The sequence below is a fragment of the Papaver somniferum genome, unplaced genomic scaffold, assembly GCF_003573695.1.
Source record: "Papaver somniferum cultivar HN1 unplaced genomic scaffold, ASM357369v1 unplaced-scaffold_21, whole genome shotgun sequence".
Classification (NCBI taxonomy): Eukaryota; Viridiplantae; Streptophyta; class Magnoliopsida; order Ranunculales; family Papaveraceae; genus Papaver; species Papaver somniferum.
The window spans coordinates 6087569-6105156 of record NW_020631041.1 but is presented as its reverse complement, the minus strand read 5'-3'; the positions used below and the strand labels follow the sequence as shown (position 1 = coordinate 6105156).

Here is a 17588-nt window from a genome sequence, read left to right as displayed (position 1 = left end):
CCATCACCAACGAAGTTGTGTTTCCACCCCTCAACAAAATGGTGTTGTGGAACGCAAACATCGTCATCTTCTCAGCGTAGCTCGTGCTCTTCGTTTTCAATCTCATTTACCACTTACTTATTGGGGCGAATGTTTAGTCACAGCATGTTATCTTATTAATAAAATGCCAACTCCTATTTTGAAACATAAAACTCCACATGAAGTTCTTCTTGGTACTGTCCCTAATTATCGTCATCTCCGTGTTTTTGGTTGTCTATGTTATGCTAGAAACACAAAGATTCATTCTAAATTTGACCCGCGGGCTAAGCCTGGTGTTTTTTTAGGATATCCTCATAACCAAAAGGGTTACATCATTTTGGATATTTCCACAAAAACAACTTTTGTATCTAGAGATGTTGTCTTTCATGAGCATTTGTTTCCCTTCAAAGATGCTAAATTCACTTCTGACACTGTGCTTCCACTCTCTACAGATACTGATTTTTTCTATGAAGACTCCATGTCTGTTTCTCATTCAAATTCTGTCATTGATATTCATTCACCTAATTTATCTCCTTTGCCAGTTGCTGACTCGACTTCTCCCACACACATTCTGGATGATCATACTTCTCATACAACTGGCCCTATTCTTGAATCTACTTCTCCGGACATCTCTTCTACTGAAGTGACTTCTACTATCGACACTAATTTACGCAGGTCAACTAGAACACATACTCGTCCATCTCACCTGAAAGATTATGTTTGCTCTGTTTCTAAAGGTATGTTTAATTCTCTGTATCCTCTCAAAAATTACATTTCTTTTGATAAATTTACTCCGCAACATCGTTCCTTTCTATCTTCGGTTATTTCTAATGATGAACCACGCTCTTTTACGGAAGCCATTAAACATCCAGACAGGCGTGATGCCATCGTCAAAGAGCATACTGCTTTACTTAATAATGATACCTTTACTATGACCACTCTTCCACCTGGAAAATCTGCTATTGGCTGTAAATAGGTATTCAAGATTAAATATAATCCGAATGGTGATATTGATCGTCGTAAGGCGTGTCTCGTTGCCAAAGGATACACACAACAGGAAGGTATCGACTATCATGACACTTTTGCTCCTGTTGCTAAATTAGTTATTGTTCGTGTTTTATTATCTGTTGCTGCCATTTTCAATTGGCCTCTCCATCTACTCGATGTCAATAATGCTTTTTTACAAGGGGATATTCATGAGGAAATATATATGAAACTTCCCCCTGGTTTTCAAACAAAGGGTGATACTCATGTTTATAAACTAAATAAATCTCTATACGGTCTTAAGCAAGCGTCTCGTCAATGGTTTGCTAAATTTTCTAATGCTTTACTGGAGGAATGATTTATCCAATCTCGTGCTGATTATTCACTTTTTCTTTTTCATTCCGACGCCATCTCTATTTATCTTTTGGTTTATGTCGACGATATCATTATTACAGGAAATAATCATTTGGCTATCCAGCAGCTCATACATAAACTCGAAGCCAAATTTTCACTCAAAAATCTAGGGCGTTTGCAATATTTTCTGGGCATTGAAGTTTCTCGTTCTCCAAATGGCATTTTTCTTGGACAACGTAAATATATTCTAGACATTATTCAGGATTCTGGTCTTTTAGGTGCTAAACCTGCGGCCTCTCCTATGGAGCAACACCTAAAATTATTACCAAACTCAGGTTATCCTCTCTCTGATCCAAGTATTTATCGTCGCTTAATTGGTCGTCTTCTATATATTAAGGTAACTCGTCCTGATATTACTTATTCTGTGAATTATTTAAGTCAATTCTTGCAACATCCTTGTTCTGGTCACCTGGATGCTGCTTACCGCGTTGTTTGTTACCTAAAGGGTACGATTGCTCACGGCATTTTTCTTTTTGCCACTAGCTCACTTTCTCTTGCTGGTTACACTGATTCAGATTGGGCAGGTTGTCCAATCACTCGTCGCTCTACGGCAGGTTATTTCATGTTGGGTACTAGTCCTTTTTCTTGGAAATCCAAGAAACAACCCACTATTTCCCTTTCTTCTGCTGAGGCAGAATATAGAGCTCTAGCCATGGTAACTTCTGAGTTACAATGGTTACATTATTTATTCACTGATCTTCGTGTCAATATTTCGAAGCCAATTCCAGTCTATTGTGACAATCAGACTGCTATTCACATCTCTGAAAATCCGGTATTTCACGAACGGACTAAACATATTGAAATCGATTGTTATTTTGTTTGCGAAAAAGTCATCTCTCGACTTATCAAACCAACTCACATTCCTTCTGCATCCCAATTAGCCGATCTCTTTACTAAACCGCTTGGTGTGGATCATTTTAGACATCTTGTCAGCAAGTTGGGTGTTCGGCCTCACGATCCTCCCGCTCCAACTTGAGGGGGGGTATTGGACGTGTACACATTGTGTGCCACAGCAGTGGCATCACAACCACCAGAACAAGTCTTCAACTCACATTCCGAGTCTTATGTTGTTGTTAAAACTTCCCTGTATTCTAGTCAGAGTTTGTTTAGATTAGGAAACATATCTTTTAGATATTCTGTATACATAAATCTTTATATATATCACATGTAAAGAAAAAAAGGATATCAATTCAGAATATATTCTTCACAGATATCTTTGAAACTTTAAGAGCCATCTGAACAAGGACAAAACATAGATCATCCACACACCTAGATTTTGTTCTTTAAACACATTACCAGCAACTTAGTTTATAGTTTACACTGGTAAGCTTAGAAATGGATGCTAACATAGATAAGAAGCGCTTGATTACTAAAGAGATGGTGGAAGCAAGTGAGTTACTAAAGGAACTTCAAACTGAAATTAATCCCTCTTCTTTTTCTGGTCATGATTTAATGACCAACATATTGACTTCCGTTGAGACTTTTCTTGCGATGCTGAATCGAGTGAACGTGGAGACCAAATCTACCCCGGAGTCACCCTTGGGTCATGTCAGGAATGGAAGTTCTGTGAGCGAGTGCAATTCTGATTCACGAAAGAGGTATTGTGCTAATAAATTTTATGGTATATATTCAATACAATATAATGTCTGCACAGAAATCATTTAGCTTATACATATCTGTCTCATTTATATCAGATATAGGAAACCCGCAGTGAGATGGACAGAACAAGTACGTGTTTATGCACAAACGGGACTCTATGGACCCGTAGATGATGGATACGCATGGCGGAAATATGGGCAGAAAAACATTCTTGAAGCCAAACACCATAGGTGAGCAACAAAGTTCTAAGGTCACCACTTACTTAGTACCAAAATAATAGAAGATACATTGCCTTATTTACGATCACAGGATATTCTTCTTAATTGACCAAAACCATAATAATATATATGGCCATTATCTCTCGAAAGAGGGTAAGGTGTGTTTTACCAAAACTCTGACATGGTATCAACCTACTAGCCGATCCTCTTCTTCCTCTTCTTCATCTTCTTCACCAACAACAACAATGGCAGGAGATAAAAAGACAGTCCATCCGGCGTTTGCTATTAAAAAGACACCACCACCAGATGTTGACGCCGACACCGTCCTCCAACTTGACCCTCTCTGTCGTCAATGGATGTTCTCCACCATGGCCAAGGATTTAATGCTCACAGTCCTAAAATCTGGCAAAACTGCTAAAGAGATTTGGAATCATCTCAAGAAACTCTTTCAAGACAACAAAGGTAACCACGCTGCAACTCTTGAACGTAAGTTTGTCAATCTTAAGTTTATTGATTGCACTAGTATTGATGATTACTACGATAAGATTAAATCCCTGTACGATCGATTACTTGATCTTGACTTTCCCATGGATGATAAACGACTTGTGATTCAACTTGTTAACGGCCTTCCGGAGGAATACAACACGGTAGTCTCTTTTATCCAACAATCTATGCCAACGTTTGATGCCGCTCGATCCCAGCTACGTACCGAAGAGATTCGCCGCTCCCAAAAGCAATCTCAGTCTGCACCTACTGCTCTTGCCGCTGCAGCTCCACCCATAGACCGCAGCAACCAGCGCTCACAACGCGGTGGTCCTGCCAGATGCGGTGGCCATCGCTCCTCTGCTCCAGCCACAGAACCGCCACTGCTTCCAACGCCACCGCACCCCTACCAGCTCTACAGTGCACCCCATCCAACGTACAACATCCATTGTCCACCACAATGGGCAGTGCCACCTTGTCCGTACTCTACAACACCTCCGGCAACACCTTGGCAGCCACCTCCTAGCCATGGTTCCTTCCAAGGACGTGTCCGTAATGGTCATTCACGCGGTCGAACCTCTGGCGTTGGACGTGCACAGGCATATCTAACTCCATCCACGGAATATCTTCAACCCAGTGACATTGCCGAAGCGTACAGCTCCATGAGTTTATACTCACCTGACGACGCTTTCTATATGGATACCGGTGCCACATCGCATCTCACTGCGGATTCAGGTACTTTAAATACTGTTTTTTAATACTAGTAATATTCGTTCCATCTTAGTTGGCAATGGTCACAGTATTACAGTCACTGCCTCTGGTACCAAGTTCATAGATATTCCATCCCGCACCCTAAAGCTCAAAGATACTCTTGTTGCTCCCGACATAATCAAAAACTTGGTTTCTGTTCGTAAATTCACCACTGATAATCATGTGTCTGTTGAATTTGATCCGTCTGGTTTTTCTGTGAAGGATTTGAATTCGAGGAAGATTCTCCTTCGATGTAACAGTTCCGGGGAGCTTTACCCTATTACTGCTTCTGCCGTATCACCTTCAACATCGTCTCTGTCTCGTCCTATATCCCTTGCCGTGTGCTCTCATGATATTTGGCACAGCCTCCTTGGCCACCCAGGGAAAGCTATCTTAGATAATTTACGTGCAAACTCTTCAATTCAATGTAATAAAAATCAGTCTACCAAACTTTGTCATTCCTGTCAAGTTAGTAAACATGTTAGTCTGCCATTTTTTGAATCAAATTCTGTTACTTTTACTCCTTTTGATATCATTCATAGCGACCTATGGACCTCACCATTACATGTTGAGACTGGTTTTAATTACTATCTTATATTGTTAGACGACTTCACAAATTATCTATGGATCCATGCTCTCAAATTAAAATCCCAAGTTTATACCAAGTTCTTGGAATTTCGTTTTTTCGTTAAAACTCAGTTTAAACGAGAAATCAAATCTTTTCAGTGTGACATGGGTCGTGAATTCGACAACTCATCTTTTCATGATTTTGCTCACAAAAATAGGTTAGTTTTCCGTTTCTCATGCCCTCATACCTCCTCTCAAAACGGCAAAGCTGAGCGAATGATTCGTCGTGTCAATGACATCACTCGCACGCTTATGTCTCATGTATCGGTCCCTCCCAAATATTGGACCGACTCCCTACATATGACCGTCTACCTCCAAAACATTCTTCCTTCCAAAATCCTAAATTTCTCTTCTCCGGTGTCCATTCTCTATCAACGTCAACCAACGTACTCTCATATTCGTACTTTTGGTTTCCTTTGCTATCCCAATCTTTCCGCTACCACTACTCATAAGCTTTCTCCTCGTTCCACTAGGTGTGTTTTTCTTGGTTTTCCAACACATCACCGTGTCTACGATGTCTCGACTTAGCCACTAACAAAATCATCTTGTCTCGTCATGTGACGTTTGATGAAAACGTTTTTCCATTCAAGGACAATGTATCTATTCCATCAAACTGTCAAGACTCTCCTTCCGCACCATCTTCCACTCTTCTTCCCATTCGCTTCCGTTACCCAACATATCCTCATCCTCCGCTTCTAATCCCTCATGTCCAGCCACCTTCCGCCACTACGTCAGTTTCTTCTTCCGCTACACAGCAGCGCCCAGTCGTTGCTCCGCCATCTTCCGCCACTGCACATGCACCTTCTCCTGCAGTGCATCCCTACACACCTCCTCATCGTCGTTCTCCTACAGCACCTCACCTACACATTCCCCCACAGCAGCAGTCATCTCCCACAGCTCCTAACAGCAACACTTCAATGCAAACTGTCACTACAACAGCGCCTGAATGCACTATCCAGGCGGTCACGCCTCCATCTTCTGCGCCTCCTGGCACTCCGGCCAACTCCTCTCGCCCTGTTACTCGTGCCTCCCGTGGAATCTTCCGTCCCATCCACCGATTGAATCTCAATGTTCAGACACAACGACATATCTCCAATCTGCCAAAATCTCACCTTTATGCTCTTAGGGATCCCAACTGGACCAAGGCCATGCTAGATGAGTTTATTGCTATGTTAAAAACTAAAAATTGGGACTTAGTACCACGACCTATTGGATCTCATGTTATTCGTTCCATGTGGTTATTTCGTCACAAGTTTAATGCAGATGGTACATTGCAGCAACACAAAGACCGTCTTGTTGCCAATGGTAAATCACAACAGGTTGGAGTTGATTGTTTTGAGACTTTCAGTCCGGTTGTTAAGCCTGCCACCATTCGTACCGTTCTCAGCATTTCCACATCAAGATCTTGGCCGATTCACCAATTGGACGTCAAGAATGCTTTTTTACATGGGGACTTGTATGAGACAGTTTATATGCATCAACCTCCGGGATTTGTTGACCCTGCTCGACCTGATTATGTTTGTCGTCTTCGCCGATCTCTTTATGGTCTCAAACAGGCGCCTCGGGCGTGGTTCCAGAGGTTTGCGACTTTCATCACAGGTTGTGGTTTTCGGGGTAGTGTTTGTGATCCATCTCTTTTTATTTACCGGTCCGGCCGGGACACTGCGTATTTATTACTATATGTTGATGATATCATACTCACTGCCTCTACTGATGCTCTCCTAGCCCGCTTTATCGACTTGATGAAACTGGAATTTTCTATGACTGATCTTGGCCCGTTACATCATTTTTTGGGTATTACTGCTTCTCGTTCTTCCTCAGGGTTGTTTTTATCTCAGTCACTCTACACAAAGGACATCATTGCTCGTGCATCCATGACGAACTGCAATCCAGTAGCAACTCCGATCGACACACACTCTAAGCTCAGTGCTACTTCTGGACCAGCACTTTCGGATCCTACTTTATACCGCAGTCTGGACGGAGCGTTACAATACCTCACTTTCACTCGACCAGATATATCTTATGCGGTTCAGCAGGTATGTTTATTTATGCATGATCCTCGGGAGCCACACATGCAAGCCATTAAGCGCATTATTCGATACCTTCAGGGCACTATTGATCATGGTTTGTCTCTATCGGTTTCGAATATTTCTGGCCTCACCGCCTATTATGATGTTGATTGGGAGGGCTGTCCTGACTCACGCCGATCAACATCTGGTTACTCCATTTTTCTTGAAGACAATCTTGTCTCTTGGTCTTCCAAACGTCAAGCAACGGTGTCCGCTCCAGCGCTGAAGCAGAATACAGGGGTGTCGCTAATGCTGTGGCTGAAACAACCTGGCTACGGAATTACTTCTTGAGTTACATATGCCATTACAACGGGATACTCTGGTGTATTGTGACAATGTGAGTGCTGTCTACATGTCTGGTGATCCGGTTCAACATCAACGCACAAAACATGTAGAGATTGACATTCATTTTGTTCGTGAACGGGTTCGTACTGGTGATATTCGTGTCTTGCACATCCCTTCCGAACATCAATATGCTGATATCTTCACTAAGGGTCTTCCAAGACAATTATTTATTAATTTTCGTTCTAGTCTTAGCGTTTGTTCCTCTCTCGTTCAGACTAAGGGGGTGTAATAGAAGATACTTTGCTTTATTTACGGTCACATGATATTCTCCTTAATTGACCAAAACTATAATAATATATATGGCCATTATTTCTCGAAAGAGAGTAAGACGTGTTTTACCAAAACTCTGACACAAAATATAAATGCAAAATCTAACAAGTGGGTGATTCTAATGATGCTGCAGAAGTTATTATAAATGTAGTTATGGAAAAACTCAAGGTTGTTTAGCAAGGAAACAAGTTCAACGATCCGAACTAGATTGGTCCATCTTTGATGTTATCTATATTGGAAAACACAGTTGCATTGAAACACCAGAGCTACTGTCGATGAGATATTCACATAACAAACATCAGCATGATCAGCGTCGTCACCCACAATTATTTAAAAGAACGAAAGGAGGATAAATCATTGGAAGAGACATATATAAACTTCCAAGCATCCAGTGTTCGAAGTGAAAAAGGAAACGATAAACAACTGAAGTCTTATCCATCTTTTTCTATCTGTTATACTACTTCACTGCAACCACATATTGGCAACTGCTTAGAGGCTAATCAAAATCACTTGGTCTCTACTTCAACTAAAACTGAAAGTCATTCTCCTAGACCCACAGCTTCGGAATCCAACTATAAGATACACAATGTTGTAGGTTACAATACCGGTGAAGATTCATTACAAGCTACTGCTGATTCTCGTGATTCTAAAGATGATCATATGATTATTTCACCAACTGTTAGTGGAACTTCGTCCGTCATTCATAATTGTTCGAATCACATGGACTCTAGTTGGGATTGGGATTTTCCAATAGATTATAGTCCTCCACATTTCTAATAAGTTAAGTTAGTCGGGTTTGTACTGCACACTAGTTATATCAACTGAAATCACCCCGGGTAAAGAAACCGGTGTGTCAATCGTCAATTATAGTACTTGACGATATTTTCGAGACATGCAAGCAATTGGTGTCTGTTTAGATCGAGTTTGAGCATCGTATATGATTGATTGATTGGGTTCAACTTTCCTTTTCTTTTTTATGACCAGTCACGTTTGTATGCATTGTAAACTTACATGGGTAGTCAAACTAGATTTCTATGGACTTTTATGGATTTTTAATTTGAGTGATTTCAGAGGTTCTCTGAAAATCTAGAGATTTCTAGTGATTTTTTAAGAGTATTTTAGAGAGTCTTTATGATTTGTAAAGACAAAAAATGAGATTTGAAGGGACAAAAAAAATGAGATTTGTAGAAAGTTTATGTGATTTATAGAGACAAAACTGTATAATATCCCCTGATTAATTCCAAGCATTACCGATTTTTTTATTATTCACGTTACAGTAATAATAAAAGTACCATGACTATCTAATAAAATATGTGTCCATTGTCAAAATAAATCTCATTGATGTCCTACGCCAAATTTTTATTCATTTTATTCCACTCGTCCCATATTTTATTTTCCATTCTATCTCACCACTGATATTCTATCTGGAGTTTTCCAACAACTTAAAATAGGAAAAAAAAAAGAACAATTAATTGGGGGATACTCTTTTTAATTGGGGGATATTTTATTGTAGCTGCCGGCATAGTTTTGCATTGCCGGAATTTCATCGACCATGCCAGCATCACTGGAAAATCATACCGGCACTTATCCCCCAATTAACCCTTCAAAAAAAATCATAACTTCTAAAGGGCTTGCGGCGCAGCTTGTTGCTCGCTTGCCTGCTATGTAATTTTTTTTCTATCTAAGAACTAAATTATTTAAAAAAAAAATCTTCTAAAATATTTATTTTAATATCGATATATATCAGAAAGACTCACATAGATGATTTTAAAATATATATTCTCCAATTTTAAAAATTCTTTTATTCCACATTTTGTCTTGATTACCCGTTTCCAAGCGACCCTTAAGTGTATTACTGCACTAGGAGAGAGAAAATGGTTCACTCCCAAAACCATAAAATCTCCAAATTTCCAAATCTCCCGAAATACTACATCTTGAGGAGAGACCATGCCTATTTTCAAGAAAAAATCTCTCCAAATCTCCGAAAACAACAAATCAATGACTTTCAATTCTCCTTCGAATAACATGAGTGTTGGAATGACTCTTATGAAATCCTAATCCAATAATATGGAGTTTCGGAGAATTTAAATGACTTGAAAAAAATCTCTAACCAATAACAAAATACATTAAGAGACTCTCTAAAATTCTCTATGGACTAACAGTAGATTTACGAATTCCCTAGAAGTCATTCAAAATCTAATTTCACTAACCCCTGTTATATGTCCCTCCCTCTGTGTCGAGGGAAATGTTCCTCCCTCTTTGTCGAGGGAAAAGTTGGTCTATTCTTCCAGAATTCCAGGGTAGGAAGTGTTTTTGTATGAGTACCTATTGTAAGTACTATTAATTAGTCTTGTGTTTTCCGTTTTGGAGCAATAAAATGGGAGTTTGAGTATGGATGTGTTGTGAACTTGACTGGTACGACAAAATCAACTTAAGTTAAAATTGTTCTCGAAGCGTATCTAAAAAAGTTAAACTAGACAAACAAAAATAAAAGAATCGTTGATTTAATATCAACCCTTTCAAAATGGTTCCACTTTCTTAGGGGATACGTGTAATCTTGTCTTTTATTTTTATTTAATTTTATTTTGAGATAAAGTAGGTTATATTAATTGGAAAAAAAAATTATACAAAACCCGAACTACAATTCACACTTCAACTACATGTGTATTACTGTTTTCCAATTAAACAAAATTTGATTTACAATTAATTCTCTAAATACACCACTCTCAAATAACCACAAGATAAGAGTTTGTTTGATATTCAAATACAGTTCCTCCACCATTTTCTTCCTTCCCCAAAAATTCTGCACTTTCTCTCATTCCACCAATGCCACATAACAACATATATGATCTTAACCCATACTTTCCTTCATCTTCCTTGTAAAACAACACCATTCCAAAATTCAAACAATTCCAGAACTGTCACATAAGTACCATTACTCACATGACAAGATTGAATGAAATAATTCCACACCTCTTTTACAAAATCATAGTGAACAAATAAGTGATCAGAATTCTCTACCTCATTTTTACAAGTACTACATATATGACTTTGTATATTGACTCCTCTGTGCTTCAACATACTCAAATTAGGTAGTAAATTACGAAATCTAACCCATAACATAAAATTTACCTTTGGAGGATATCTTTTCTCCACAAGTATGTGACAAAATTGCAGTCTTGATTATCCTGCAATTGAACTTCATATCCCTTTTTCACTGTATAGTGCTCAAGAATAGACATTTCATCCTCATCATCAACAAGCTCATGGACATGACTCAATTCATTATACTACAATCCCCACTCCAATTGTTCATAAGAAGAAATTCTTCTTGTAGACTATAAGCAAATTACCCCCTCCTATGTCATGTCTGCAATAAAAGTTGTTTTCTGACTACTTACTTTATAAACTGCGAGATATTTATCCTTCAATGGACCATTAGTTGTCCATTTGTCCATCTAAAACTTTATGCCTTTCACATTATTCAACTTAAACACCATATGTCATGAAGAAAACCGAAGATTTCAGTATTTTCTTCCACATACTCTTCCCAATCCCATAAGGTTTACCATCATCAACTGGAATCAAGAATCATCATTATTCTTAAAAAAATTATGCACCATATATTCTTCTCCATAAAGCCTTTTCAAAAAAAAAAAAAAATCATATTATTGATAAAACAAAAGAATTAAAAAAAAAACATAATGAGTCAATTTTGGACAACATATCCTGCTGGCCCAAAACTGAAACTAAAAAGGCATAAGTATACAACATGTCTTAAGCCCATTATAAAATAAAAAACATAAAACTACATGACATAAGCCCATTATAATCTGACAGTTTTAAAACCTGTAGTAGATCTTTTCAGGCACCTCCATCCTGTGCATATTAGCAGGCCTATTAGGGAACTTCATTACCTTCCCTTTCCGTAGATACACACCTTTCTTAGCAAAGAAATCAGCAAAGAAGTTAGTTTCTCTGTATACATCATTGAAATGGATGGCTCTCAGTTTCTTGCAGACAAACAACCATCAGGTCCATACAAACCATGGAAGTTTGTTCTTTATGAAAGCAGTAATGGCAGTTGTAGAATCAGAGTTAATGTGTACCTTGTCTTCATCATTTAGTACATCCCATTCCAAGGCACCAATGATTCCCAGAACCTTAGTTATGAAGTTATTTGAAATACCAAGTCCAACACTTTCAGCAAAAATGAATTTACCTTCACTGTCTCTAGCAATGAACCGATAACCAGCACATCCAGGGTTTCCTTGAGATGCACCATCACAGCAGAGCAAAATTCTATCTGATGTAGGAAATGAAAAGTGAACTCCAATGCTCTGAAGGATTTCACTCTTCTGCAACCAATATTAAAGAATTTCAAGATTTGGAGGTCATAAGCAGAGTTATTCATATTACCTTTCAATCTGACTTCACAATCATGAACCATCCCAGCTATCCTTTGTTTTTCTTTTCTACTGTCAGGAAGAATGTCTTCAAAAAACAGCTTATTTCTGGTGAACCATATATCTACCAATATGTTAAAAGCTGTTATATGCCAAAGCTCCTGGATTACTGAACTTTTGTCTTTGCAAACAGTCATGATATCATCAAAATATTTGGGATTTTTAAAAGTAAATACTCCCCCTATCCATTTCCAAAGAATTTTCCCATAGCCACGAGACCACAATAAGTGAGGAATGGTATCTTGGTTTTAAAACATAGATATCATCTAGAAGTAATATTTATACCTCTTTTCTTCACATTTTCATCAGTTATGCAAGAACCTCTGGAGATTTTCCATACATTTGCTGCTGCTGAAGGATGCACACATGTTTTCCATATTCTTTTATACCATCTCAACTTTGGGTGTTTTTCTCTAATTATATTTATTGCACTTTGCACTGAGAAGGAGCCATCTTGTGTTGCAGGCCAAATTAGCTTGTCAGATTATGCATAGAGTACTGGTAAGTCCTCAGCTGAAAAGAATTTGAACATGTCTTCTGGTATATTCCAAGTGTTATCGATGATTAATTCTCCCACTTTCAGATTAATGTGCTGCTGAATATATTCATCTTCAGGGAAATATTTGATAATGCTCGACTCGAGAATACAATTTTCCCTCCAAACTAAAATATGTTGTCCATTACCCACCAACCATCTAGTATTATCTTGAAATTCTTGTATCACCCATTTAATCCCAGGCCAAATAGAGGATTTTTTGTAGTGTGTAATCCAACAACCATTTTTGTCTTGGTATTTGGCTAAAAAAAATCTGTCCCATTCTTCATCAGTTGTAACAATCTTCCATAAGAGTTTCATCAATAAAGCTTTACTAATGTCTTCAAATCTTCTTATTCCTAACCCACCTTCCTCAACAAGCACACAAACTTTATCCCATGAAATTGTGATGAATTTCCTGTCTCAGCATTACCACTCCACAAAAAATTTCTTAGAATTCTTTCACAGGCTTCAATAATTTTTTTAGTCCATTTATATATTGACATATTATATAAGGGCATACTACTTAGTACAAATTTAATGAGAGTTACTCTAACTTGAAAATTGAGGAATTTACCAATCCATGTAGATAACCTTTTTTGCAGCATTTCAACAAAAGACCAAATATGTTCAGCTTTTATTCTTCCTTGTACTAACATCACTCCCAAATACTTATCTGGAAAAGTAGAGAGTTTCATGTTCATAAACTCAGCCATTTGATTTTGTCTAAGATTGGAGTCCCATCAACAAAACATTTGCTTTTGGCAGCACTCACTACTTGACCAGAAGCAGTTTGATACTCCATGAGTAATTTCTTGATATTAGCGAATGTTTTCTTTCCTACATTGCAAAAGATAAAGATATCATCAGCAAAAAAAAGTGAAGGATGGATACCTTTCTTGATGACCATTGGCTGGATTTTACCCTCTTGAATAGAAAGAAGTATGTTTCTACTAAGCACATCAGCAGAAAGAACATAGAGAATGAGAGATAAGGGATCACCTTGTTTAACTCCTCTTCCTATATCAAATATCCAATAGGACCTCCATTTATCATGATGGATATCTTAGTAGTCTATAGCAGAACCATAATCCAATTGCAGAATCTTACTGAGAAACCATAACTCTTTAAAGCAACTACTAAATAGTCCCATCTTATAGTGTCATAAGCTTGAGAAATATGTAGTTTCAATCCCACATTCCCTCCTCTTCTACTAACTTGCATTTCATTTACTAGCTCAGAAGCTAAGAGGATTTTTCATGTATATTTCTCCCCTTGATAAAGGCACACTGCTGTTTAGATACCAATTTCTGCAGTAACTTGCTCATTCTTATTGTGATAATCTTTGTAAAGATTTTAAAACGAAAGTTGCTCAATCCAATAGGCCTGAACTGATGTACCTTCTTTTCTCCTTTTACTTTTGGAAGTAACACCAAGAAGTTTGAATTTAAACCAGCGGGTATAATTTGGTTGCTCTAGCAATACTGAACAGCAGCAGTAAGATCTTCACTTATAACATCCCATGCAATTGTATAGAATATACCAGTAAATCCATCCGGCCCAGGTGCCCCATCTTGATTCAAATCAAAAACAACATGTTTGATTTCTTCTTTTGAAGGAAGAAACTCCAAGAAAATATTATCTTCATCTGTTACTAGATGAGGTATTGCCTTAGATAAATGCTCAGTAAACTGAACTGGTTGAGCTGTAAATTTAGCCTGGAAGTAATCAATAAGAATTTTTGCAATGCTCTGTTGATTAGCTACAATATTCCCAAATTCATCTTCAATTTCATCTATACTATTTTTAGCTTGCTTTAACTTGATAGAAGTGTGAAAGAAATCTGTGTTAGCATCCCCAAATTTTATCCAGTTAATTCTTGCTTTTTGACTCAGCATTGTATGATAGTTTTGAGAAGCCAGATCCCTAACTCCTATAGCAGTAACATAATTGTTTAGGAGTTCTAAATTAGCAGGCTCAGCATCAGAAAGTAAATTTGTTTCAGTAACTTTTTCCTCTGCTTCTTCAAGTTTAAATGAACATCTCCAAAGACCTCCTAGTTCCATTTTTTCAGAATGGTTTTTAATCTCTTTAACTTATTCATGAAAATGGAAATAGGATTACCAGTCATTACTTCCTTCCAAGAATTCTCAACCACTTGAAGAAACTCATGATGATTAGTCCACAATTTTTGAAATCTATAAGGATAATTGCTTGGCTTAGGAATATACATATCAGTGCCCACTAAAAAACTATGACCAGAAATGCCTTTTGAAGAAACCTGATATTTCCAGCCCTTATAAGTATTTAACCATTGCAGATTGAATAAGGCTCTATCAAGATTACAAAGAATTCTTTTCTTCCCACATCTTCAAATTGACCATCAAAACTGCAAACCACTCTTGGGAGCTCGTAAAAATGACATTGATCAATACATTCATTGAAATAATTAACAACTGAAGAGAGAGGACTTCTACCTCCCTTTTTTTCATGAATAGAAGTAATTGTATTAAAATCCCCAACAACCATCCATGGTTTATTGAGTTTACTGATAGAGAGTAAATCTGACCATAATTCTCTTTTATTGGTAGTTAAAACATCATCATATATTCCAGTAACTAAAACATCTCCAATTTCCACAGTGATGCTTTGTGTAGAAGTAAATTTAACAGTGGGAGTAACTATTGAAGAATTCCAAAATAACCTTAAATTGGCTTTCCTATGGTCAGTTGTATTATGTATTACTTAATGACGCATACCAGGAAGCTTAACTCTGTTCTTTGAATTAAAATGGATTTTTGGTTCAGCAATCCAAATTAAAGAAGGGTTTACTTGATGAACTAAAGATTTCAGTTTCTCTTTGGCCTTAATCCTCCTAAGACCTCTTAAGTTCCAAAAGACCACTCTCATTTAGAAAGTTTATTCGGAGAATACCCCTTTTGTTTCAAAAACTTCTGAGATTCCTTGCTGGCTAGTCTAGTAATAGGAGCTAGTTTTGTAGGCTTTGTGGGAGCCTTTTTCCTTTCAAGAATAATTTTTTTAGTAACCACATGAATATTAGAATACTATTTTCATTCCTTAAATAATAATGGGAGAAGGAATAGTATTGTTATGAAGCAAAGCAGTAGTACTAACCTCTTTAATCTCCTCATCTTCAGAACCAGAGTCATTAGAATATTCTTCAATTATAGGATGATCACTTTGAGAAAAAGTAACTACTGCTTGAAGTGAAGTATCAGAGCACCGAATTTCTTTAACTACTCCAGTGGTTTCACCAACTTCACTGTGAATGACATTATGGACTAAAGGAGGGAAGTCATCTTGAGATTGTAAATCATTCTTGAATTCCTCAGAATTATTCTGTAATAAAGTTGAAGATTTAGGAGTAGACATTTCACTGCTCCTATTACTATTTTGAACAACTTGTTCCATAATTGAATCAGAATCATTTCCACATATATCAAAACCAACTTTATGATATTGAATTTTTTTTGGTCTCCATTGTTTCTTAGGTTTAGTATAAACAAAATCAGTAGCCTGAAATTGTTATTTCCTCTTTGATTTACATTCAACTGCAAAATGGCCTAGAGACCTGCAATAAGTACAAAATTTAGGAATTTTAGGCATGTGAAAAGTTTGTTCAAATTTTTCATATTTTGAGTTCACCCAAATTGAATTAGGAATGGATTTGGAGATATCCATTTCAACTAAAACACAAGCATAATATCCAACAGTTCTTTTCAAAGTAATTTCATCCACTTTAATGGCTCTTCCTAAAGTTCTTCCCAATTCCATAAGTATATTTTCCTTCCAGTATTCAATACTCAACCCAGGAAATATAACCCAAACAAAAGATGAAGTATTTTTTGAGCAGCCGGATTAAAATTTGGTTCCCAAGCTCTTAAACTGACATTTTGAGATTCAACAGTCCAAATACCTTTCCAAATATAGGATCTATCATCAATATTATCTATTTTAATAATGAAACAACCCTTACCTAAAGGAATCAACTCCACAGATCCTTTGAGATTCCATTGTTGTTTCAATGAAGCATCAACAGTTTCCATCTTAAGCTTGACTAAATCCAATCTGCCAATCAAACTGAAGCGCCATTCATCTAAACATTCATCAATCACAGTATCCGGTATAAAATAGAAGGAGAAGAACCATTCAATCCTTCCTATGAATCCATATTTTGTACCCTAAAATCAGAAATTTCAGATCTAAAACGAGAGACAAAATTTTCTCCAATCGGATTATGGGGTGTTTCCGACATGATTTATGAATTAATACTCCAACACACCATAGTAATTAACACCAATCATCAGTATCACCTGAAATTAATGAAGAAGTTCAACTGAAAAGATTGAAAAAACTGAAGAATAAATTCGCCTGAGTTGATCACCCGATTCGCAGAACGTGACTCAACCCGATTTAATAGAAGTAAGTCATAAAGCCTTCTTCTCAGTTGCCTTCCAAAACTTTGCTAGTAAGTCTCAAATCCTTCACACCCAGACCACCCATTTTCTTTAGCATCCGAATCCAAGAGAAAGTTTCTCATTAAACTAGGCAGCTTCAGTTCAACACTTGCATGCATGCTTATCAATGATAAATAAATAATATAATGGTAAGTTAGACAAGCAACTTTTGATTAAAACAAGTCTACCTACCATAATCAAAAAGTACTTTTTCCAATCAGCTAATTTCACCTTCATTCTTTGAATACTTTTATCCCAAACCCAACATTCCTTCTTGTAGCACCCAAAGGCATGCTGGAGTTTGGGATGAAATTAAAAAGAATGTTTGTTGA

The 17588-nt window shown here is 37.3% G+C and overlaps 1 protein-coding gene across 1 annotated transcript; it reads left to right on the top strand.

Moving 5' to 3' along the window:
- Positions 1 to 2751: 2751 nt before the first annotated feature.
- On the top strand, positions 2752 to 3249 carry LOC113339492 (probable WRKY transcription factor 41). Its single transcript, XM_026584754.1, has 2 exons — positions 2752 to 3014; positions 3111 to 3249. Exons 1-2 carry the CDS (start codon positions 2752 to 2754, stop codon positions 3247 to 3249), a joined length of 402 nt encoding a protein of 133 aa, XP_026440539.1.
- Positions 3250 to 17588: the final 14339 nt, after the last annotated feature.

Bases quoted from the DNA above. Each gene is read 5' to 3' on its own strand.
- LOC113339492 (XM_026584754.1), top strand. From the start codon at position 2,752: ATGGATGCTAACATAGATAAGAAGCGCTTGATTACTAAAGAGATGGTG. The intron at 3,015-3,110 runs GTATTGTGCTAA...CATTTATATCAG, and splicing joins AATTCTGATTCACGAAAGAG to ATATAGGAAACCCGCAGTGA.